The following is a 25,144-nucleotide window of genomic DNA, read 5'->3' as shown; positions in this document are numbered from 1 at the left end:
CCTTATTTGGTGTTCATTTCGCGCCAACTCGAGCTTTACCAGTGAGGGGACTGGGCAAGTAGGTGTTTTAAAAAAATGGGGGATTATGGGAAATCGGGGGCTTTTTGGTAACAAAGATTTTTCTATCATTGGAGATATTAGATATCGATGGATGAACCGTTTTGGAGGATATTGCTTTTATTTCTTCAGATACACTTTAAAGAAGAGAGGGATTCTTTGGTATGACCCGCGCACCATGACGATTCCATATTTTCTATTTTCTGGAACAGCATCCCCCCCCCTACTCTTTGGCAATGCATGTAGTTTGAAACTGATAGAACAATTTGAATTTGACCGCGTAAACCCCATTTAGTTGCATCGACAAATTCCTTTTTACATAAAGGACACAGGCAGTAGCGGTTTTTTTACTGCAACCAGGATAACCAAAGATTGGCTTTTTCGATCCTTTTTCTCGAGACTCGTGTGCCTTATTATATGCCTTACGGTTTGTTCCCTTAGAGACCCCACCCTCGCACTCCTTCCCCATGAAGACCTGGCTTTTTCACAAAGATTAATTTAAACGTTTTTCACAATTTATAATCTAATTTTAATTTTGCAAAACCGATCCTAAAATAGAATACAGAAAGTATCGCGAATAAAAGTGCTTTTATTCCAAATTTAGAATACAATGTCAAAGATTAATCTTGTTTCTCTGCCTTGTTAGTAGGGCATGCTACCAGTGCTTGCAGGTGTGCTTTTTCTCTTTTTGGCTTACATACGGAGTATATAAGATTTGATGAAATTGAGAACAATATTTTAGAGTTCCATGTGCAGTAAAGATTTAAGATATTCCTGGCTGTCAAAATCTGAAAGAAAGTGAAATAAACTAGATTACGTAAGATATGCCATCGTATATAGCACCTCAGCAAGTGTACCTAAGGATGGGCTATTTTCTACTAACGCTTGCGACGCCAAATATCATCTTGCTTTATATATAAAAATATATAATAATAATAAAAACTCACGATTAAACATAAAATAACACATAACTACAAAAGGTTCTGTTTATAAAAGAAAAAGTTATCCAAAAATCCTGTCCCCAAATCCTTAGGGTTATGATTCGTTTTTTTTTTTTTTATGGCTCTTTGGGTTGCCTGTTGTTAATGATGGGGGCACAGGAGTCCCAAACAGAAGGAAGGGGACTAGCTAGGTTAAGTTAGAGATGCCTGGGGACGAGTCTTTAGCCCCTACGACTAAACCATGTGTGTCCCATACCCACCTAAGCCATCCCAACTGCTATCTTGAAAGCCGTAGTCTCGTGGCCTTCGTTGACGATGACAACTGGTGCCATGAAGTGTGGCTTGTCTTTCAGGTATTCCTAATCGTAGGAAAAATTAAATTATAAAAGTCTCCAGCCAAAAAGTCAAAGTTAACCTTTTTTAAAAATATTGTAGCAACGTTATTATCATCATCATCATCATCATCATCATCATCATCATCATCATCATCATCATCATCATTATTATTATTATTATTATTGTAATTATTATTATTGTAATTACTTTTATATTATTTATATATTTATTTATTTATTTATTTTTTTATTTTTTTTTTATTTATTTATTTATTTATTTATTTATTTATTTATTTATTTATTTATTTATTTATTTATTTATTTATTTATTTATTTATTTATTTATTTATTTATTTATTTATTTATTTATTTATTTATTTATTTATTTATTTATTTATTTATTTATTTATTTATTTATTTATTTATTTATTTATTTATTTATTTATTTATTTATTTATTTATTTATTTATTTATTTATTTATTTATTTATTTATTTATTTATTTTTGCCGTTATAAGACGCCATGCGGTCTTGTAATCGTCTCTAACCCCTATGATATCGTTTGTGGTATATTTTCGTTTTCGTGGTATATCGCCTAGTCCCCTTCAGCAGCCGTCATCGTCTCTGTGATCCGTTTGGTAGACATTTGTTGCCGTCGTTGACAATTGTAAGATAGTCTTGATTCATTATAAATTGTTCCCTCATAGCATGTATGTATGTAACTATTTTTTCTATTAAATCTAGGTGCGTACTCCTGTCTAGCAAATTTTACTCATAGCATACTCACGTGTGCTGATTCGAATCCTTTCTTGCGTTCACGGCGCGTGGACCCGCTACCCAGCCACACATAGCACGTGTTGATATCATCCAGCATAAACACTGCGAGGAAGGATGAAATTATCAATGTATTGATGCATATTAGAAATACTTTTCTTCCTTTTCACGCGTTCACGACAACAAGCAGGCCTGTACCCAGGATTTTTCTTGGGGGGTGGGGTGGGGTGTGAAATCCAAAAAAAAGGACCTTTTTTTCCCGGGGGGGGGGGGGGTTACGGAGTGAGTTCTCTATCTGACCACTCCCGAAAAAAACAAAAAGGAACTTTTTAGCCTTTGCAGTATCTCCACGGGACGTTTATTGTCGTATTTTGGCTACATACCAGAGTGATCTAGCTTATGCTTTATAGTTTTGTCTACAAATAGCACGTCTATTGAGAACCGAAAGTAGACCTTCGGCTGTTGTGGGGGATGGGTGCGTTTGCACCCCCTGCACCCCCTGGGTAGGGGCCTGACAAGTGAACGCGTATAGAATACCGATCAGCAGCTCATTTGTTAAAAACTTAATATAACGATCCGTTATTGTTCGTGTTCTTCTGTAGCAATATTCAAATGAAATCATAATGTTTTAATTCGCTTAGAGTGATAGGGCGTGGTCATGGGCCTCCAAAGCCCATAGGACGATGTTGCGGGGTGTGTTTCGGAGGGGGGTGGGCGTTTTTAAGTCTCTCTATTTTTGGGCCCCAAAAATAGAGAGACTATACACGGTTCAATAGCCTTGAATATTCAGTTGAGGAGTAAAATAACTTCTATAAATAATTTATAAACTCGTCGCAATTGTAAGAAAAATAATAGACCTCCTTACCGTCATCAGAGTCGAGAAGCGATCCATTGATGTCCCCACCCTTAGCAACCACCTCCACTCGGACTACAGGCGCCTTGGCTGGGGTGTCATCGTCATCTTCATCGTCTTCCTGCGTTGCTGCTGGCTGCTCGGCATTCTCCTCTTTGCTCTCTCCGGGTGCACTCTTCTCATTTTGCCCCCCGTCAACATCTCCGAGGATAGCCTCTTCCATTGCATTATCTTCTTCGTCGTCCTTCTTCTCCTGCTCGATCTCGGCAGATGGTTCTTCTGCTACTTTTTGGTCTAAAGCCGGCTCCTCGCCTTCAACCGGTTTCGTCTCTGGGTCTTCATGTGTGTCTTCAAAAGACAGCAACGGTTCCTGGTCTTCATGATTTCCTTCTTCCTCGCTATTCTTCACAACCTCTTCTGGTTGTTTATCTTGCTCAGTCGTTGTTTCAACCTCTTCTATTTTTCCCGATTCCTCGGTCTCTGCTTTAGCCTCTTTTGGCTTCTCCTCGCTCTTTTCTACCTCTCCGTCTTTGTCTTCCTCTTTCTGCACTTCTTCCTCTGGTTTGTCCGGCTGCTCTGATTCTTTTGGTTTCTCTTCGGCTTGCTCGCTTTCCGTCGCACTCTGCGTCTCGGGGTCTGCATCAGTGAGTCTGACGATTTGACAAAACCATCTTTAAGACACGACACGAACATCACAGCATTTCATAGTCAGAAAAGGTGAGGCCCGTACCTAGGATGCGCAGTTTGCTAACGCACAGCCTCAATTTCTTATTGAAACGCTCATAGAATACTATCCTTTTGCAGTTAAATACATATGGCTGTGCAGCACACCACCTCCCCACCTGTTTTTTTTTCTAGTTCTTTTTGTAGAATGGCGAATTCAGGAAAAATAAACTTAGAAAATGAAGTTTTATTTGCCCTATTTCAACATGGAGGTTCTTTGTTCCCCATACACTCAAGAGTACGCCCTTGAGAATACTCGTGGATACTCCCGGGGGTACACTAGTGCGTACTCCCGTGGGTACACCAGTGGGTACTCCCGTGGGTACACTAGTGGGTACTCCCGTGGGTACACTAGTGGGTACTCCCGTGGGTACACTAGTGGGTACTCCCGTGGGTACACTAGTGGGTATGAAATATATAATGTAACAATGCGCATAAAATATCTCACACCATTTCACAAGATACTATCTCATACCTGAAGAGTGTCTTGACATAGTCTGGGCTGTTGGGAACTGACTTCTGTATTGAAGCAAGCGGATAACAGATAATAGAGTGTTAGCTGGTGTTAAAAATAAATGTTAGTTTTAAGAAAAAAAAATAAAAGAAAAATGGATTTTCCCACAAAACATAGTCACTGAAACCAGCGTTCAAAATAAAATTCAAGTCTATTTTAATAGACTGATCTGTTTGCTTGGTTCCCACACCACGACTTAAGACTCTCCTAGCACGATTACCCACTTTTGTATTGAAGTTTTCCGTCCGTTTGTTGTCAGGGATCTCAAAGTCTTCTGGTAATGGTCCAAGCGCGTCCAGAAACTTTCCATTAGTAAGCACCTCATCTGTTTCCTCTGCAAAACGCAATACGAAGACGTTTTAAGGCGGTTTTGTTTGCCCGTGTAGTACATTCCATCAAAGTTCAAAGTTCTTCATCAAGAGTTAGGTTTGCACCAATCTTACCTATACTTTCCGAATGAAGTTTTGGCTCGACGATCTGTATGTGGATACGATAAAGAAGTGATTTAAATCATTGATGGTGATAACGAAGGTTAGGAGATGATGGTGATGATATGATGATAGATTTAATCAATCAATCAATTCTATTGGTAAAACTTGGTTATAACTTACATAGCAAGAGCCAAAGCCGGAGGCTTAAGTAGCTTAACGTCAAATATATTAAGAGTACAGTACATTCGATACATACCTTAAGATTGCTAACGAAAACCTGGGCCCGATGTCTTTCAAAATTATTCGTCTCGGCAGCATTCCACTGAAGAACAAAAAACAAAGGATTTACCAAATTACCACCTTCTTCATCAATGCCTATGGAACCCTCCATCCATCCCCCCCCTCCCCCAACACACACTCACACCCCCCCTATCCTGCTTCCCCATCCTCGTGAGCCCCGGTCAAGTCCCTATTTTTAACTTGGTTTTGTTTTCAACAGGGTTCCCATATAGCCTAGTCCTCGTTATTATTTGTTTTGTTTACAACAGGTTCCCACATACCTGTACAATACCATCCTTGTGTTCCAGCACAAACACACTGCGCATGTGCAAGTTAAACCACTTAGGATCTCTCTGCATTTGCGCAATGTCTTTCTAAATGGAGGAATGAAAAGATGAGATATCGGCCGTGTAGTGGCGCAAAATACAGGAGAATACTGCGCAATGTCTCTCTAAATGGAGGAATAAAAAGATGAGATATCGGCCATGGAGAGGGACGAGATACAGGAGAACACTGCTAATAAAAAACGAGATACCTGAAGTCTAGTGAACTCCCAAAGGCGAGGCTTCTCTCTGAATTAAAAAACATATCCATAAATATAAGATATAAAAAGAATTCCATACTTAATAGCACCTAGATAGTAAGTAAGTAAATACTTTTATTTAGAATGAGCTATGCTAATAAAATTTTGGCCCTACCCATAGCCAATGCTCTGGAAGCATTTTCTGAATTCCTCTGTTTCGTAGCCCTCGGCTTCACGGTACTGCACAGGTTTGCCTTCCAACTAAAACACAACAATGGAAAGGGCACAAGGCAGAATGGGGATTAGATATGAATGATTTGCCTTGAAACTGAAGCACAACAATGGAAAGAGCACAAGGCAGAATGGGGATTAGATATGGATGATTTGCCTTGAAACTAAAACACAACAATGGAAAAGGCACAAGGCAGAATGGGGATTAGATATGGATGATTTGCCTTGAAACTAAAACACAACAATGGAAAAGGCACAAGGCAGAATGGGGATTAGATATGGATGATTTGCCTTGAAACTAAAGCACAACAATGGAAAAGGCACAAGGCAGAATGGGGATTAGATATGGATGATTTGCCTTGAAACTGAAGCACAACAATGGAAAGGGCACAAGGCAGTATTGGGGATAAGATATGGATGATTTGCCTTGAAACTGAAGCACAACAATGGAAAATGCACAAGGCGGAATGGGGATTAGATATGGATGATTTGCCTTGAAACTGAAGCACAACAATAGAAAAGGCACAAGGCAGAATGGGGATTAGATATGGATGATTTGCCTTGAAACTAAAACACAACAATGGAAAGAGCACAAGGCAGAATGGGGATTAGATATGGATGATTTGCCTTGAAACTGAAGCACAACAAAGGAAAAGGCACAAGGCAGAATGGGGATTAGATAGGGATGATTTGCCTTGAAACTGAAGCACAACAATGAAAAAGACACAAGGCAGAATGGGGATTAGATATGGATGATTTGCCTTGAAACTGAAGCACAACAATGGAAAGGGCACAAGGCAGAATGGGGGTTAGATATGGATGATTTGCCTTGAAACTGAAGCACAACAATGGAAAGGGCACAAGGCAGAATGGGGATTAGATATGGATGATTGCCTTCTTCTTGAAACACAACAAGATAAAGAAGGATCAGGATAAGGGATCATGTGATCCTACTGATCAGATTTACCTTCTAAATTGAACAAGATGAAGTACATTTAGACGGTTTCCTGATAGTGCATTGGGCAGAGATGGGAAATGTGTATGGGGCTCTACTCCATGGGTTTGCCTTCTAAATTAACACAGCTAGAGGCAGCGCACGGTAACTGAAGAGGTATTTTGCAGACACATTTTACGAATGAGAGGGCAGCACAGAGGGGGAGGAGGAGGAGCTGTACTCGTAGCGATGTCGACGAGGGAGAAGTGCATTTTTCCCACCAATCACCAAACCCACAAATCACCAAACCCATGAATATGATTGGAACGTGCAGTAGAGCACACAGCAGGCGCGGAGCCATGATTTGCTGGGGCAGGCAGTGAGCAATCATGGATAACACAGGCAAAAAAGAAGGTTAGATTTAAATGATTGTGTTTTACCTTGACAAAGAGCTCGACGGCTTTGTACGCTGCTGTGCAGTATTCCTCGGCTGAACACTCTGAGCCAACCCAGAAATGGAGGTTGTGCAAGAGCTCCTACCGAAAGAAAACCAAGCCAGTTAAAGTGTCATTTCTGCAGGCCGTATGTATGGTAGGTTGTCAATCTAACGTGGCTTAAAGATTTCATTCACGGCATTGCACGCAATGGACTTGTCCATACCTCGCTCTTTGGGCTGGACGTGTAGCTGTTAAGTACCAAATAGCTATCTGCCGAATTGAAGATTCCATGGAGCTCTTTTGGGATAAGCACTAACTGAAATCAGAGCAGACAGTTACATAGAACCAGCAGCAAGATACTAGCAAGCCTCGAAATCCGTGTCCCCAGTGCAATGTTTTGACAAAATCTAATATGTAAGACTGCGTAATTATGATAGCAAACAGAGTATTAAATCTAAAAGTCAAAACAAGATTGTCAGGAGAGAGATTGAGCGGAACACTAAGCTCTTTTAAGGCCGTAAATTATGTATTATCTTGCAGTTTGACTTTATGTAATAAAAGTGCAAAAGAAAATTCCGTTTCACGTCAGTTTTCAATCTTCGAAACTTTGCCTATGTGCAAAAGATACATAGATACTAAACCAACACATCTGTAATAAAACTAACTGAAGCAAGAATAGGCAGATATTTAAATGTCCTATGGATTACGGATTTCGGCGGATAATTGCGCAGAAATTCACGGATTTAACGACGAATGGCGGGCCTACTAAAAATTACACACCATTGTTAGCGGATTCCAATGACAATAACCGCGGACTGCACTGTTAGTTGAACTAAGAGAAGGCAAGTTCTCCAAATAACGAAAGATGTAAAAAGTAGCGAAAAATTGGTAACGGGTGACTGTCTAACTACTAGTTACACATGCTAGTACCAAGGCCTTAAGAAAAGCCAGTAAGTAAGTTGAGATATATTATACCCATGCTAGTACCAAGGTCTTAAGAAAAGCCAGTAAGTTGAGATATATTATACCCATGCTAGTACCAAGGCCTACTAGATAGAAATAACGACAAGTGGAATTAAAAGAAGAGAAAACGAAAGTATTAGGGGATGGAATGTTAATGATGTGAGGATTGTTTGACAATTCTTGTGCAAAGAACGACAAGTATGCATTTTAAATGCGCAGGGTGAAACCCCTCGCATTTTTAAACGAACGCCATGTAAAAAAGAAAAAGTCCGATAGACCTGGAATGATTGAAGAAAACACTTTTAACAGCTGTGGATCTTTTAAACAGCTGTGTGTCTTTAGATGATGTACTCAGAATAGTGTACTCATTATTTAAGCTTAATTTTTTCGAGCATGAAATTGCAATAGATCTTTGGTAATCTATCGAAAGTGATTTGAAAAATATGAATAAAATAAAAATAGTACAGTACCTTGTAGTTATCAACTCTCCAAACCTTGACGCCTTTATCCTCCCCACACCCTTCGAAAGATTCTGACCATACTTCGTCCTCGTCGAGATCTTGGCGAACCTAGTGATTCATTACAAACAAAGCTCTGTTTAAATGGAACACATTGAGGGTCCACAAAAGCTTCTCCGAATCCCGCTTTTCGAACATTTTTCACCCACTATACCGAATGATAATTTCCTGAATCTTGAATCCTTTTCAACATTTTATGCCGAATCCTGTCTCCGCGAATTCTTGTATCCCGATCGCAAAAAAAAAAAAAACGCTGAATCCTACATCCCGAAAAATACAGTTGTGAGCACTATGTTTCCAATCTTGCACATAACCAGGATTAAAATCTATCTATCGCAACCATTCCGTAATGAAATTTTCGAAAGGTTTGACAAGCCTCTAAGTCATCTAAAGAATTGTGGACTGACTTGAAAACTGCTTATTGGCAGATATATGTAAATAAAACAAATATTACCTTAAGGTGGATGTCAAGCAGATCAAAATTGATGTCTTTCCAATCGTACATGGTGTTTCTTTACAAAAGAGAGTTTCTCCAAGGAGTTAGACCTAGCGCACGCCCTAGCTATCCGTGTCAACTGAATGGGAGCGCCAGCTTGTGTGCTTAGTCGAGTGGCCTATCCCTATTGGCTTATGACATTTGCATTGTTTTTATAAGAATTTAAACAAAGTCATTCTGTGATAGAAATAAACGCTTAGCAGCATGTAGTCTTTCATGGCACGAGTAGTAATAACTAAAAGACAAAGCAATGTAAACCCAAAACAATGCCAAAACGGATATCAGCGTTATGATAATATGAATTCAAATACCTAGAAAATTAAAGTTTCGGAACCAATTATTTCGAAAGTGCGCAAACTGAAGAAAATTCGCCAACCGTCTTTAAAAGTTATTTGCTTGCGTAAGAATACATGAAATATTTTTATCGATATGTCATATTCATGCCGTATCTAGCAACATTGCGACACTAGCTTTCTAAAAATGTTAAGATTCCCGAGAGAATATTCTTGAATATTGAAACACATCACGATCAATTAAAAATGGTTATTATTGATACTATGAATACCTGATATTCGTTTATTATACAGTAAAAACAGAGTGGAAAGACCACCGTATTTCCGGTAAGGGCGAAACTTCTGTGGGGAAGGGGGAGGGGAAAGATCCTTTTACAAAAAAAATTCCCTGCTTTGAAGACTATGTGGATTTCCTATTGAACTGCACTCTCGTCGAGAAAGCTCTTTAGAGTAATATAACGCTATTTCTCTTTGTGATCACTGAGTATTTTGAAGAAGCGATAAATTTTAAAATACCCAAACACTTCACACAAAAAACGTTGGAAATTTTGTTTCACTCAAAGAGGAATCCTCGCGGGTGTACCCGTAGAGAAAAAGCTCTACAGACAGCCTAGATAAGCAGGTAAATGGGGGTGTAATGGGAAAAAAACAGTTTAATTGAGCCAAGCAATGCTTGTGATCATGCTACAAGAACGCTTAAAACTTCTTGCTGTGTCTGTAAGAAAACTTGTCTAACCGAAAAAGTTATACGACATGGCAGGGATTCAGCAGGAATGAATATAGAAAGTGCTTACAACAGATTACCATATTATTTGTCAGCTTATACCTACAGGTAAGTAATAGAAAAAGGAAAAAAGGGAGAGCCATTTGCCCAAGGATCGAACCTCCTCAAATCAGATAAAACGAGAGAAAAATAGAGCATACTTCTAGACATAGGCTGGAACGCCGTATGTCAGCTAAAGCTTTACGGCTAGGCTGAAGCTTTCGGCTCCAGCACCGCTATCTAGGGAACTTTACAACACAAAAGAACCTGCGCATTGATGGGTAGGCAATAACCAGTTGAATATGATATTTTCAGTGCTCAGAAACTTTAAGCCAAACAATAATCTCGATTCGAGGTTCCTTCTAAAATCAAAGTAAATGTAATAGCTGAAATAAGACTAGAAGGGAGCCTCGACGTACAGCGCCCGATTTTTTTGTCTATTGTTCATCAAGGCGGGTACTTTTCCTATTGAATGTGCCAATGCCCCCTTAGTATACGTAGCCTCGTGCCCAGGCTACTCCCTTGCTGTCAGCTCCATGGTGCCTTGCGCGTAGACTCACACTTTCCAATATGGCGGACGCTTCATGCTAACTGACGTCATTGCCATGCAGAGCGTGATAAGCCCGCCAAGAAGCCTGGGGACGAGGCTATCATATACGGTCGTTATGCCAGTAACCTGGAGTTGTTTCCTGATAATTAACTAAAACAGTAGCGGGATGCATTAATAGCGATAAAAGAAACCTTACGTAGCAGATTCTGGCGGGAATAAACAGCAGCATAGTTTAGTGTTGAAGCGCACTCTCCAAGAACTGTTTCATTTTAAGTAGTTTAACCATATGTACGTTGTTTGCTAATACAACGCTCTTATAGAACTTCCACACTCGCTGTGAGTTTGGGCTACCTGTGTTTGAATATAGAATCAGCCAATCTGTGAAAGGTTTTCAATACAGTGATCGAGAAGTGTAGAAACCTGCTCGTGTAAGGCCTAACGGGATTGGCTTGATTAACTCATTGTTTTAAATGTATTCTCGTTCTTCGTCTGTGGTGCGCAAACCGAATGTGGTGAAATCTTTTGATGGCTTCTACATGACTCCAATGATTTGTTTTCACGTTCCAAGTGAATGGCTTTTTGCTGCGCGCGAAAATGTGATACTTCGTTTACGTTACAGCGGGCATTGCTAGGCGTGAGACCGAACTCCAGCCCCCCCCCCCTCCCCCCCCCCCCCCCCCCCCCCCCCCCCCACACACACACACAAACAATTTTTGTTATTTAGTGGCCGACTATACGCTATAAAAACTTAAACATGACATGACATAATATTAGCTTTATTTGTGACTCTAAACAAGCAATTTTACAAATGACAGTACTGGAAAAATCTTCGCGCTAAGTGTGTTGTGTGTTGTATGAAGTGGATGCTGCTATTAAAAAATCTCAAGAAGTAGTAAATGTTGTTTTATCGCAGAAAATTATTGTGAAGCGTTATATGATAACATCAATTTAACCGAACGCGAAACTACGTGTAACTTTTTCAATATTCAAGTTGACAACCATATCAAACAGTTGGGTCGAGTTTCCCCCTACTAAAATGAATAACAACACAGGCTATGCAGCACTCTTTATTCCTAGCAAACACATAACTTTTTCTGTTTGAAACTAGACTACAATCCTAAACTGCCTAAACTGCGTTATGAGAGGCGCGCTGTACGCTAGCCGCCACCTTGTAGCGCGGGCTCAGCCCTGGAACGCCTTGTCAAAGCTGAGGTACTTGACGTCATCATTCTCTGGAACCAGGGTGATTGGCTTGTTGCTAGGGTGATGGAAATCATCCGAGGCTTTGTTCTGGGGGTTATCAACCTTGAGGAAATCCGGCAGGGCATAACTCTGCTCTTGATTATATTCCATCTTGAGAAATTCCTGTACAAATATTATTAAATACTAATTACACTGAATGAATCGCTTACTAGGGATGCAAAAAAATTGCATTATAACGTGAAATCCTCTAAACCAAAATTCTCCAATTAAACACCAAATTAGTTGAGTCGGGAAAATGTAAAAAAAATGTGAAAATATCAAAGTATTTTCGTAAGCAGATCAAAGGTCATGTATGGCGGCTACAATGTGAACTAAATATGGAGCAAATTTTGGCTACTTCTTAAGTAAGAATCACGGGCATGGCCTAAGGGGAGCGTGACCCCCCCCCCCTCCCCGCCACTCCCCTTTTTTTGAAGTAAATATAAAAAATAGACTAGTAGCGGCGTGGCCCCCAATATTTTCTCTGCAGCCTGAAGCATGGCATATAGCAGAGGAACTGTATGTTTACGATTTTACCTCAGCCTGAAGCATGACATATAGCAGAGGAAGTGTATGTTTACGATCTTACCTCAGCCTGAAGCATGACAAATAGCAGAGGAACTTTATGTTTACGATCTTACCTCAGCCTGAAGCATGGCATATAGCAGAGGAAGTGTATGTTTACGATCTTACCTCAGCCTGAAGCATGACATATAGCAGAGGAACTTTATGTTTACGATCTTCCCTTAGCCTGAAGCATGGCATATAGCAGAGGAATTGTATGTTTACGATCTTACCTCAGTCTGAAGCATGGCATATAGCAGAGGAATTGTATGTTTACGATCTTACCTCAGCCTGAAGCATGACTTTATAGCGGATGGGAGCTGTGTTCAATTCCTGGCTGATCCAGACAAAAAGCTGTGTACGCGTATCCAGTAAAAACACTGCAAAATAAGCCAATGAGAATACAGCAAAATAAGCCAATGAAAACACTGCAAAATAAGCCAATAAGAACACTGCAAAATAAGCCAATAAACAATAAGGTCGCAATTCAGCATGAAGTATGACGTCACAAAAGAAAAGTGAGATCTGCAGTTGATTTAGTAGTAACACCAGAAGGTAGAGAGCCAGGTTTTCACACCACTCGGAAAATTTCCAAGCTGACCTGACTATTGATTTGACCCTAACGCCCTCCGGCTTCTGAGGTTCGTATTCTTCCTCAACCACTAAACAGCCCATGTTATCGTTTCTCACGCTACTCTGTGTATACTAACCATTGTCATGTGTCAGGGAGGACTTGCAAACCTTCCGCTCCTCTACCGCACTCCCAAGCAGCTTTCCGCCATCGACCAGCCTTAGAAATATAAAATCTTTACTCGAAGCATAAAATATAAAACACAATTACGCCAAGTGGTTCATATCCTTAGAGTCCCTGGTACGCCACAATGTCAGGCAGCAATGAAGCTTTCTCGGAACTCTGCCATTCTCTGGAATTGCGTGTCTAGAGAAGGAATTAACTGTCCACGGATCAATTAATTCAAATTTGGATTCTCAGCTCTGGTAAAAGTTCACTAGATCCATTAAGAAACTTTTGTATCCAAATACACTAATAAATTAATCGTTTCTTAACTACCAACAAAGGGATCAACCGGAGTCGAAGCTATCTCGTCCCCTATTGACATACAAGTTTCTGAGCAAATTCCAAATGAAACATGATCTTTTTAGATGCAACCAAAAATGGCTATCTAAAATACGACGTGTATTCTGCGTGGATTCATGACTTGAACAACAGAGACCATGCGCACGTGCATTACGATATCACTACCATGGTGACTGAACAACTCCCCAAGGGACCCAGGGCGAACAGGGCGAACAAGTAGACCTTGATATTTTTCACTAAACGTCACAGCGAGCGTCAATGCGTGGCGTATCCGACTAAGACGCGGGTACCTCAGGTGTCTTTGCATTGTACAGTTCGCTAGATAGCGTTGTTGGGGCCGTAATCTCCTGCTTCGTCGTAAAGCTCTACGATGCCATACGGTGTACGGTGATTTAGCGCATGTCTTGATGTATGGTCTATATTTTTGCTTTTTCTGCTTGTATGAATACCAGGTTTGATCCCAGGCAAGAGCTATTTTCCTGTACTTTTTTTTTCTTTTTTATTTTGCGCAAAGATTTATACATAAAATTCCTTGCAACATCTCATTCCCAATGTATAGCACGACTTTTGTAGGTGATTCGTGCGACGATGGTGCGCTCGCATGGCCTTTTCCAGCATTGTCTTTTACGTCTTATTGGTATATTTTTGGCTTGAGAACCTTGGCTGTTTATTATCGGGCTTATTACAATAGTATTCAAATTAGTTTTTGGTATATGCTACACAACGTTCATCCATATAAAAGGAAATAATTTAGTAATGAGGAACGTCAGTTAAAAATTAAAGAAAACTACTTTCAGATGTTAACAAACTTATTTTCTCTATAAATGTCATGTATTCATATGGTTATAACATACCTGTACAGCTTTTTTAGCGGGCAATCCTATAAAAAAAGATATAGCAATGTCAAACAGAAGGGAACTGAACGATTGATTGATTTCCGAGGGGCCCAAATAGTCTCCTTTGCAGCCGTTCACGTTTGTGGCTGCGGACCCAGAAGGCCCTTCGAATGATATACTCAGCTAAATTTCAAGTAGTGCATTAACTATATTTTCCAGGCGCGTACCCAGGATTTGCTGAGTGGGGTGCGCAATCATAGGTATCATATGGAACCTGTTTTCGGCTACTAGAATGGAGCTAGGACGAACCCTCCCTTATGCCTCTGAGTCGACAAATCGCCGTCGAGTCAACGATGGAAAAGTCATTCGACTGTTGATATGTCGACAGTTATCTAAACCATGATTCGTGTAAAGGCGTAAAGTCAGGAAACCATTCAGGAATCGTGAGTCAACAAAAAAGAAGCCATCATGCGAAACGTTATTAACTCGTCATGTCGAAAGCTGTCAAGTCGAGAGTTATCAGATCGAAAGTCGTCAATTCAGGAGTCGGGAGGCATCGAGAAAGAACAAGAAAAAGATGACGCGAAAAGTCGTGAGACGTCATGTCAAAAGCCGTCAAATTGAGAGTCGTAGAGAAGAGAGTCTGGCAACCAAGAATCGTAAAAAGATTTACATACAACAACAGTTCGTTTCTCTTTTCTTTTGCTGCCCATCGCTGGAAAAAGCGCATACATCCCGTGATCTTTTCCTGGCGGGTGAATCTCCTCTGAAACAGAAGCCGCGACAGACATAGTTAGCTAGGCACTCACTTTGTCATTTTCGGAAAATGTGAAGACAGAGTAGGTAACAAGGGTCTTGGTGTTTACTTCACCCAAGATTTAAAAAAAAGCTAAGTACTTACCGTTATAGAAGATCTATAATCTGGTAAGATTGGGTGGGAGGGGTAAAAACAGCTAAAACAAATACAGGAGGGGTGGGTAGGGGGTGACATAACTGCATCCGCGGCCCCTGCCCCTCCCTCCCAAACTACGGCCTTGTTTCTTTTTCCCCGCCATACTACTTTATAGTTTCAAGGTTTGAATAAACGTACAGCATGTAAAGAAACTAGAATTGGATCATTTTACTCTCCGCTTTATGGAAGATATACATTACCCAAATATCTATTCATCTGAGGAATATTATCAAATAGACGTAGATGTTTTTTTTGGATGGTTATTCCGCATTTCTTCTACTTTTCAAGTATGTATGTTAAATAGCATGTAAATTTGAATAACAATAATTCTGAGCAAAATAATAAAATAAAAAAAATCAATAGAATAATCCAAACAACTTTCAAAAATAGGGCTCAACTGTCAAGTACATATAACGAACCCCCCCTTACCGAACCCCCCCTACCGAAACCCCCCCTTACCGAAACCCCCCACTTACCGAAACCCCCCCCCTTACCGAAACCCCCCCTTACCGAACCCCCCCCTTACCGAAACCCCCCCCTTACCGAAACCCCCCTTACCGAAACCCCCCCTTACCGAAACCCCCCCTTACCGAAACCCCCCCTTACCGAAACCCCCCTTACTGAAACCCCCCCTTACCGAAACCCCCCCTTACCGAAACCCCCCCTTACCGAAACCCCCCCCTTACCGAAACCCCCCCTTACCGAAACCCCCCCTTACCGAAACCCCCCCTTACCGAAACCCCCCCCTTACCGAAACCCCCCCCTTACCGAAACCCCCCCTTACCGAAACCCCCCCCTTACCGAAACCCCCCCTTTACCGAAACACGTTAGAATATTTCGTTGTTGCTCTGATGCCGAAATTATCAATTTTTAAAGTTGCTGGGAAAAGATTATCTGTTCCCTTTTTCCAGGAGGGACTATACCTTCTTTATCCCAGCCAGCATTGGTTAGGCTTTTTGGCTCATAAATAATTGCCCGTATAACCAATCGAGATTTTTTCCCGAAGCATTCGCTCCAGCTCCCCCAAAAATATATTCCCAGCACAACTAGTTCGACTCCACAAATTTGCCAGCAGAACCATTCGAGACGCTTTTTTTACCTGCAACCGAGGGGTCTAACAGATAACTCCGTTTTGTGCCCTTAAAGTTTAAAACAAAACTTGTGCACACTTACCTAACTTCAAGATGGTAATTCGTGACGAGGGCTTTGACTGTAAAATGAATACGAATCAGTATTTTCCTTGTAGTAAAGTTCAACGAATAACGAAAACTTTACCTTTGACTGGCTGTCCTGCAACTCCTGGTGATCAAGCAATTGCGATATCATGAGACAATTCACACAATTCTGTTTAATGAAACTAGCTGAAGAGGGTCTTATCTAATGGGCCCAAGAGGGGGCCAAAGTCCATTGGGGGGGGATATAATATCTAGTAAAACTATTCGGAAGGGGGGGACGAAAAAAAATTATAGAAAATAGTTCCAATGTTTCGAACTATTCCCCCCCTCCCCCTTTTCCTCTCCCCCTGATATAGCCAAGATTCAGATAAATCATTATCGTCTGTGACCTGCCCGCGTAAAAAATCTCCCGCTAACAGTTTCCCGCCAACACACAGAATCGTTTTGTCTTAAATGCAGCCTAGATTAGCTAAGGAATACATGAATAGTATCTTGTAATTCCTGCTGGTCTTACCTTCCACTCCGTGGCGACAACATTGGCAATGCGTTCTAGATTAGCTAAGGAATACATGAATAGTATCTTGTAATTCCTGATGGTCTTACCTTCCACTCCGTGGCGACAACATTGGCAATGCGTTCTAGATTAGCTAAGGAATACATGAATAGTATCTTGTAATTCCTGATGGTCTTACCTTCCACTCCGTGGCGACAACATTGACAATGCGTTCTAGATTAGCTAAGGAATACATGAATAGTATCTTGTAGTTCCTGATGGTCTTACCTTCCACTCCGTGGCGACAACATTGGCAATGCGTTCTAGATTAGCTAAAGAATACATGAATAGTATCTTGTAGTTCCTGATGGTCTTACCTTCCACTCCGCGGCGACAACATTGGCAATGCGTGCTGCCTCTTTTTTCTCCCCTTCGTTGCTTAATCTTCCATTCCACTAGGAAGAAAATACAACAGTCAGTCATTGATTGACTCGAGTTAAATATCCTAATTTTTAATTTTCCTTCCTAGGATATCGATTTCACTATTTTTCCTCGTTGAATTTAACACGGCTCACCCCATGTAAAGTAATCCGGAATCCAGATTTTTTTTAAGCTTTTTGAATCCGGAATCCAGCGAATCGAATCCAGAATCCACAGTCTGGAATCCAGAATCCAAGTTAGTTTGGAATCCGGAATCCATTCATTGAAATTCATGTTACAAAAAGTGGGCCATATGTTATTAAGGAATAAGTACTAGGCATTTTCTATATGTTACCTATGACTATGTACCCCTTCCCGACCCCTCCAGCCAATCCTGGGCACAGGCCTAAGGCAAGCAATAGTGGCGTCGTTGACAGAGAACGCTCTATCGTACATGTGCCTCTCGCTACTTCTGGGGTTGATTCCAGGTTTTTTCACGCTATCTGTTTTTCTTTTCTACTCCGCAAAAATTAACAAATTCGATCCCCCACACGTATCATTTGGTTATGTTGTGATATCTATGAAATTATAAATTATCTTACACACCTGATAAACTTTAAAGTGGTCCGGATCAATGACTAGAAACACATCATCAGAACACAAGCTTCCACGGAGGAATTCTTGTTCCACCATCCATTTCTTCTTGAAGTATTTCTCCTTTCGCGAGTTCGGCTAAAAAATATATACTTTGATTATAACCATTTCATAGGCACCTCTTATGTTGGGACTTCTGTGCTTTAGGTAATATGAGCAAAGAGGGGACAGGGTACGATGTAAATTTAAGGAGAGGACAAAAGCTAAAGAAAGAGAGACCTTCTTCTTTCTCTCTCCCCATTCCCCTTTTTGAGACCTAAATTCGCTACAGGAAGCCCACTTTACATTAAAAAAGTCCTCGTGCAAACTAAAAAGAGCAGTTTGTCACTCACGTCGGAGACGGGCTTTTCTGCGTGGAACTGGAAGAGTCGCTTCTTGATTCCTCCCCTAGAGAATACAAATTATCAATATGAGATGAAGACAATCGGGGAACTCGTTTGAATAACTTATAAACACTGAATCATGTCTATTCCAGAAAACATACAATAACCCAAACCCTCCCCCTACCCTTACAGCCATAGCTCTCTCCCCTTACACTCACACTTGTAAACTATCCCTCACATCCACACCCTGACGCCCCCCCTATCCATCACATCCACACCCTGACGCCCCCCATCCCTCACATCCACACCCGGACGCCCCCCATCCCTCACATCCACACCCTGACGCCCCCCCTATCCATCACATCCACACCCTGACGCCCCCCATCCCTCACATCCACACTCTGACATCCCCCCCCCATCCCTCACATCCACAGCCCGGACACCCCCCATCCCTCACATCCACAACCTGACATCCCGTATCCCTCACATCCACACCCTGACGCCCCCCATCCCTCACATCCATACCCTGACGCCCCCATCCCTCACATCCACACCCTGACGCCCTCCTATCCCTAACATCCACACCCTGACGCCCCCTATCTCTCACATCCACACCCTGACGCCCCCCATCCCTCACATCCACACCCTGACGCCCCCTATCTCTCACATCCACACCCTGACGCCCCCATCCCTCACATCCACACCCTGACGCCCCCAATCCCTCACATCCACACCCTGACGCCCCCCATCCCTCGCATCCACACCCTGACGCCCCCAATCCCTCACATCCACACCCTGACGCCCCCCATCCCTAACATCCACACCGTGACGCCCCCTATCCCTAACATCCACACCTTGACGCCCCCCCATCCCTCACATCCACACCCTGACGCCCCCTATCTCTCACATTCACACCCTGACATCCCCCTATCCCTCACATCCACACCCTGACATCCCCCCATCCCTCACATCCACACCCTGACGCCCACATCCCTCACATCCACACCCTGACGCCCCCCATCCCTCACATTCACACCCTGACATCCCCCTATCCCTCACATCCACACCCTGACATCCCCCCATCCCTCACATCCACACCCTGACACCCTCCTATCCCTAACATCCACACCCTGACATCCCATTATCCCTCACATCCACACCCTGACATCCCCCCATCCCTCACATCCACACCCTGACGCCCTCCTATCCCTAACATCCACACCCTGACGCCCCCTATCTCTCACATCCACACCCTGACGCCCCCCATCCCTCACATCCACACCCTGATGCCCCCTATCCCTAACATCCACACCCAGACGCCCCCAATCCCTCACATCCACACCCTGACGCCCCCCATCCCTAACATCCACACCCTGACGCCCCCTATCTCTCACATCCACACCCTGACGCCCCCCATCCCTCACATCCACACCCTGACGCCCCCCCCCCCCATCCCTCGCATCCACACCCTGACGCCCCCTATCCCTAACATCCACACCTTGACGCCCCCCATCCCTCACATCCACACCCTGACGCCCCCTATCTCTCACATCCACACCCTGACGCCCCCCATCCCTCGCATCCACACCCTGACGCCCCCTATCCCTAACATCCACACCCTGACGCCCCCCATCCCTCGCATCCACACCCTGACGCCCCCTATCCCTAACATCCACACCTTGACGCCCCCCATTCCTCACATCCACACCCTGACGCCCCCCCATCCCTCGCATCCACACCCTGACGCCCCCTATCCCTCACATCCACACCCTGACGCCCCCATCCCTCACATCCACACCCTGACGCCCCCCCATCCCTCGCATCCACACCCTGACGCCCCCTATCCCTCACATCCACACCCTGACGCCCCCTATCCCTCACATCCACACCCTGACACCCCCATCCCTCACATGCACACTCTGACGCCCCCCCATCCCTCGCATCCACACCCTGACGCCCCCTATCCCTCACATCCACACCCTGACGCCCCCCTATCCCTCACATCCACACCCTGACACCCCCATCCCTCACATCCACACCCTGACACCCCCATCCCTCACATGCACACTCTGACGCCCCCCCATCCCTCACATCCACACCCTGACGCCACCCCATCCCTCACATCCACACCCTGACGCCCCCCCCATCTCTCACATCCACACCCTGACGCTCCCCTATCACTAACATCCACAGACTGAGGCCCCCCTATTCTGCACATCTCCTCCTTAACCTCAAAAACGGCCTTATCATTATTATCCTTGTCGATAGTAAGACGTTACGATGGTTATTAGTTGCGCTGTGTGTTGCATGTTATGTGGCTTACTCTTCCTTGAGGATTTTCACTTGAGTGAAATAAGAGTGGAAAAGGTCGGACTCGTGTTGCGCAATCTCCCGATGAAACTGCACGTGAAATTTAGCGTATTCATTATCCTGCAAGAAACCGACATACACATCAAGGAATGTGACTTTTATATATCTCCTGTATTATTTTCATTTTGAATAGATATAAAATGGAAACTATGGGTGCTGTTCCTATTTTTGCTGCTTCTGTTTATATCATTTTATTACCGTGTAGCTGTAATTATTTTTGTCTGTGTTTCGCAAAAATTAATGACTAAACTTAAAAAAATTCAAATTTTTGACTATTGGAAAAATAAAAAAAATATCAAAGGAGTGTTTATTTGCACCTTCAAAATCGCTGTGCTTATTTACGTATAAAAAAACAAAAATTCCAAATTTTTCCAAGAATGAAAGTCTATTTTTCCAAGAATAATAAGTATTACCGACTCACATCTAGTCTAGAGTCAATCATCGCCAGCTTCATGGCGGCAACGTAGTCCCGGGATTTCGTTTTCTTGGACACCCATATATGGATGTTACGAATCGGGTCCTGGAAAAACATGAGTTTAGAAGATTTGTCTTATTACTATGCGATGACGACTATACGCTTCGCAATAACATCAGTGCCGTAAAAGGCCTCAAATATTTGGCGGACCACGATTGCTTTTTTACGACTTGTATTTTAGCGGCGGCTAACAGAGACAGAAACACTCTCGTCGACAATTTCCAAATTCTAAACCGCTTTATGGCTTCCTTCTTTCAAACAAACTAACAGGATCTTGATTGGTCGGCGCCTTGAAGGGAGGTGGCGTGATTAGAAACCATTTTATTTATTTGAGTGCCGGTCAATGAATCCGCTTCGATGATTTTGAATAAACGGAAGCCGGAAGGCTTGGAAATAGCCGGCGCGAGTTCGCAGAATACATATTCCCCACGGATAGTGTCCTTCGTATGCATTGCCTTATATGGGCATTGATGCCCATATTTAGAAGAGCTAAAGTTTTCCCGCTCCCTGATCTCCAGAAAACATGGTGAAAAATGCTGATTCCTGTCAATTTGAGACTCGAGGCAAACATGTGTCAAAAAAACTTTATCGCTTGGTCAAATCTTTATCACACAAGCCTTGAAAAGCCCTTAGGCCCAGGCCTCCAAGAGATTGGCCGAGCGAGTTTTAAGGTCACCCAAATATTGATATGACAAACTGCTGTAACAACGTATGGTTGACTTTTTATGGAAATCCTGGACAATTAATTAGAATAATACACAGGAGTCTCCGCAGAGCGCTTTGTCATTTCTCCTCCGAGCCTCGTCATGGGAGAGAAGGAAGTTTGACATTGATTACCCCAAAAGAAGGGCGTGGTTTGACTCACCCCTGAATACTCATGCTTCACTGTTCCGAACACAATGTAGGCCCTGTTGGATATGAATTCTCCCAGGCGTTCCACCACCGTCATCTACGGAAGCAACGAAAGAAAAGCCCATTGTTTATTGTACATGGAAAAGCAAATCAGTTGGCTACAGCGGACAGCCTATTGGCAAATGAAATCGAGAAGAGAAACCGATGAAAAAATATCCAGCATGAAAACAATAACTGAGTTGCAGCAACCAGGCCCGTACCCAGGGGGGGTGCAGGGGATGTACCCCCCCCCCCCCCCACACACAACGGCCGAAGGTCCACTTTTGGTTCTCAATAGACGTGCTATTTGTAGACAAAACTATAAATCATAATCTAGACCACTCTGATATTTAGCCAAATCCGACAATAAACGTCCCGTGGAGATACTGCAAAGGCATAAAAACTCCCTTTTGTTCTTTCGGAGGTGGTTAGATTTTTATCAGAGAACTCCCTTCCTCCCCCTCCCCCCCTCCCTGGAAAAATTAGATCCTCTTTTTCGGTTTTCGCACTTCCCCAAAAAAAATCCTGGGTACGGGCCTGACAACAGCGTTAAAAGAATGCCGTATCTTGAATAAAGATTTATAGGGGTGATAGGGTAAACCATTATGTAGCATACAGGAGAAAAATTATTTGTGTATTTGTATCCCCTATAGGGTGTACTAATATGTAGCATACAGGAGAAAACATATTTTTCGTTTCCAAAGCAGAGGTTCACGGGAAGGAAAAAGAAAGGTTTCTCTTGGTCCCTCAGAGATGACCGTGATCCTTTGCGCACGTGCGCATAGAGCGGATATTTTCCTTGTTTTTAAAAATGAGATACAAGGTACAAGGCAAAATCGTGAATATATATTTTGTTACTCACCTCTCCATCATGGATTTGCCAAACCTTAACCAGTGTTTGATCAGACTCCTTGGCTTTCTTCTCGCCATCGATGAAGGCCCAGATAGGGTTACTCGCATTCTATAGGATATCAAAGACACATCGTATGAAATAGCGTAGTTCTTACTAGGCCATCTAAGAAGACCTTATCACCTTATCCCCGGAATTTCAGCCTTGGAAGTTTCCCTATTTGTATCTATAGTTTTCTCTCGAAAATCTATACTTACGAATTCTGTTCCCAAAGAGAAAACTTATTATCCCTAACCGAAGTGCAAATTTATGCTTTGGAATTTATCGCTATTGAAGAAAATAGTTTACAAATAAAAGAGCTTTGGTAGGCACGCAATTATAGTTTGAAGGAGATTATCAAATGGAGGCTGATATTAGACGGTTAATTTTTTCTGATTTTTTTGGAGATTTGCCAGTGCTTAGATCATATACAGTTTATGTATTATTCATATGAAAATCTTTCATACGCGGAGCTAATTAATTTGACCACAGAAAATTGCCCTTGGAGATTTCCAAATTATGAAAAGCCAAAACACTCCTATGCTATCGAAGGCATGCGAAAATCATAAAAGTCTTGTGCCAGGAGGATAAAAAGCTTATTCAATAATGTGGATAGCCTTTAGTTGCCGGTTGCCTAATAACGAGGCCCCGCAAAGGTGACATAGAACCGGGATTTGCCATCAATTAAACATTGGCTTTAAAAGTTTAGATAAACCCAGATAAATGTATATATCACCGTGTCTATTATTGCTTTCCCCTTCAGCTTTTCTCCAAATTCTTGAAATGTTGAAATCAATACTATGGCAATAAAATGGTACCATGAATCGTGAGCCGATACGTACAGTTGTTAATTACCTGGTTTGACGAGAAATCCGTTGTGCTTAATTCTGCTATTGCATTCTTCCATTGGAATTGTGGCGTCTGGTTTATAGTTTCCTCCATGGTTAACTTCAATATCTTAGATTAGGATGAACTCCAATCTCCAATTTTGATAAACCGCAAAAGGCTAAAGGAATACGAAAAGTACGACTACTATAATAAAAGTGGGCGTAGAGTAGTGAGAAGTGTTCCAAACACTAGAAAGTGTATCTGTAACCCCTATCCAAACCTCACAGCAGGAAATCCTTCGTAAGAAATCTAATGTTTGATTACCAAATTATATATTCAGAAACAATTTTTAGGTAGAAGATCAAACTAATCCAAAAAGATTTTGTGTATCTAGCAAAACGAAATGCCTGAAGAAAAGAAAAAGCCGACTTTGGATTGACACTCGGGGTCAAAAAGTTGCCTAAAAAGTTTGTCAAAGCTTGGCGTAAGCATGGCTTTACATAAATTCAAGACTCATGAATTATTAGTTGGAAAACGTTAAGCGACATTTGCAATGCTACCCGATATTTGACCAAATATGGGGCGAAAAGGGGACCGATAACACCAATCAATAGCTTGTTTATAAAAATAGTATTGTTGTATCCATTAGTTATACAATTTGATCAAAACGCTCCTTTTCAATAATCTTTAGTAATAAAACGTTGAATTTTGGCCTACTTAGAGCAAAGTCGCTAACGTCTCTAACGTTAGCGACGTCGTTTGAACAATGAAGAAATGGTTCCAAATTATTTTTTTTACCGCCCAAGCAATCGAGGTCAATAATTTATTCTTTATAGTTAGCGCAAAGTTTGTGCGTTGTTTGAGCGGGCCTTACGCGGAAATGTATGGACAGCTTACCATCCAATGAGATCGCGCGTAACACCTTACCGTAACCTTACCGTAACACAATAACAAATGTGACTTTTTCAGTTTTGTAATGTCTTTATCCTCTTTATAATCATATACGTATTGAACACTGCCCGAAGGCCAATAATCAGGATGACAAGTCAAATTATTGCTTTATGTGCCCACTAAAATCAAATATAAATTTGTTAAATTAGCGGAGTTTATATTAATGATATTCCATTCCAGAAATTGCTTGTCATATATTATTAATTTATCTATGGCCATTCTCATCTTGCCATGAATAAACCTAATAACAGGGGCTTATAAGTAGGGGCAATTATCTGTATTATTTGTTTCACGGCGTTTCCTAGGATTTTGGAGTTTTTGAAACAATTATCCGCGAATTTAAAACAATTAGCCTATTAATTCTCGAATAC

General features: G+C 42.0%; 2 protein-coding genes across 4 annotated transcripts; both read right to left on the bottom strand.

Moving 5' to 3' along the window:
- Nucleotides 1-630: 630 nt before the first annotated feature.
- On the bottom strand, nt 631-9,097 carry LOC5515130 (gelsolin-like protein 2). 2 transcript variants are annotated; one of them, XM_048729100.1, is made up of 15 exons: nt 8,967-9,097; nt 8,465-8,563; nt 7,255-7,347; nt 7,035-7,130; nt 5,605-5,690; nt 5,442-5,478; nt 5,188-5,280; nt 4,884-4,949; nt 4,640-4,673; nt 4,421-4,530; nt 4,158-4,201; nt 2,972-3,609; nt 2,120-2,211; nt 1,259-1,357; nt 631-845 (listed from the first exon to the last, which is right to left on the bottom strand). In XM_048729100.1, the coding sequence occupies exons 1-14, from the start codon at nt 9,015-9,017 to the stop codon at nt 1,259-1,261; spliced, it is 1,638 nt and encodes a 545-aa protein (XP_048585057.1). In that variant the 5' UTR covers nt 9,018-9,097; the 3' UTR covers nt 631-845. The 2 variants fall into 2 exon arrangements, with proteins under 2 accessions (XP_048585057.1, XP_048585058.1); XM_048729101.1 differs by having other exon boundaries at nt 4,158-4,198.
- Nucleotides 9,098-11,374: 2,277 nt separating this feature from the next.
- On the bottom strand, nt 11,375-24,301 carry LOC5515131 (gelsolin-like protein 1). 2 transcript variants are annotated; one of them, XM_032384825.2, is made up of 15 exons: nt 23,850-24,301; nt 22,968-23,066; nt 22,080-22,163; nt 21,161-21,259; nt 20,693-20,799; nt 18,379-18,433; nt 17,999-18,124; nt 17,350-17,427; nt 16,580-16,603; nt 16,478-16,514; nt 15,030-15,118; nt 14,371-14,396; nt 13,131-13,210; nt 12,706-12,800; nt 11,375-11,979 (listed from the first exon to the last, which is right to left on the bottom strand). In XM_032384825.2, exons 1-15 carry the CDS (start codon nt 23,934-23,936, stop codon nt 11,797-11,799), a joined length of 1,269 nt encoding a protein of 422 aa, XP_032240716.2. In that variant the 5' UTR covers nt 23,937-24,301; the 3' UTR covers nt 11,375-11,796. The 2 variants fall into 2 exon arrangements, with proteins under 2 accessions (XP_032240716.2, XP_032240717.2); XM_032384826.2 differs by having other exon boundaries at nt 23,837-24,298.
- Nucleotides 24,302-25,144: the final 843 nt, after the last annotated feature.

The sequence above is a fragment of the Nematostella vectensis genome, chromosome 6 (assembly GCF_932526225.1).
Source record: "Nematostella vectensis chromosome 6, jaNemVect1.1, whole genome shotgun sequence".
Lineage (NCBI taxonomy): Eukaryota > Metazoa > Cnidaria > Anthozoa > Actiniaria > Edwardsiidae > Nematostella > Nematostella vectensis.
The sequence above is the reverse complement of the archived record's forward strand: the minus strand, read 5'-3'. Positions and strand labels throughout refer to the sequence as shown.

Excerpts from the sequence above, each read along its gene's own strand:
- LOC5515130 (XM_048729100.1), bottom strand. The coding sequence starts at position 9,017 with ATGTACGATTGGAAAGACATCAATTTTGATCTGCTTGACATCCACCTT. Across the intron at positions 5,691-7,034 it reads CCGTCGAGCTCTTTGTCAAG|TTGGAAGGCAAACCTGTGCA; the intron begins GTAAAACACAAT and ends GTTGTGTTTTAG. Across the intron at positions 3,610-4,157 it reads TATGTCAAGACACTCTTCAG|ACTCACTGATGCAGACCCCG; the intron begins GTATGAGATAGT and ends TCAAATCGTCAG.
- LOC5515131 (XM_032384825.2), bottom strand. The coding sequence starts at position 23,936 with ATGGAGGAAACTATAAACCAGACGCCACAATTCCAATGGAAGAATGCA. Across the intron at positions 18,434-20,692 it reads GTGAAAATCCTCAAGGAAGA|GGGAGGAATCAAGAAGCGAC; the intron begins GTAAGCCACATA and ends TGTATTCTCTAG. Across the intron at positions 15,119-16,477 it reads AATTACCATCTTGAAGTTAG|AGGAGATTCACCCGCCAGGA; the intron begins GTAAGTGTGCAC and ends CTTCTGTTTCAG.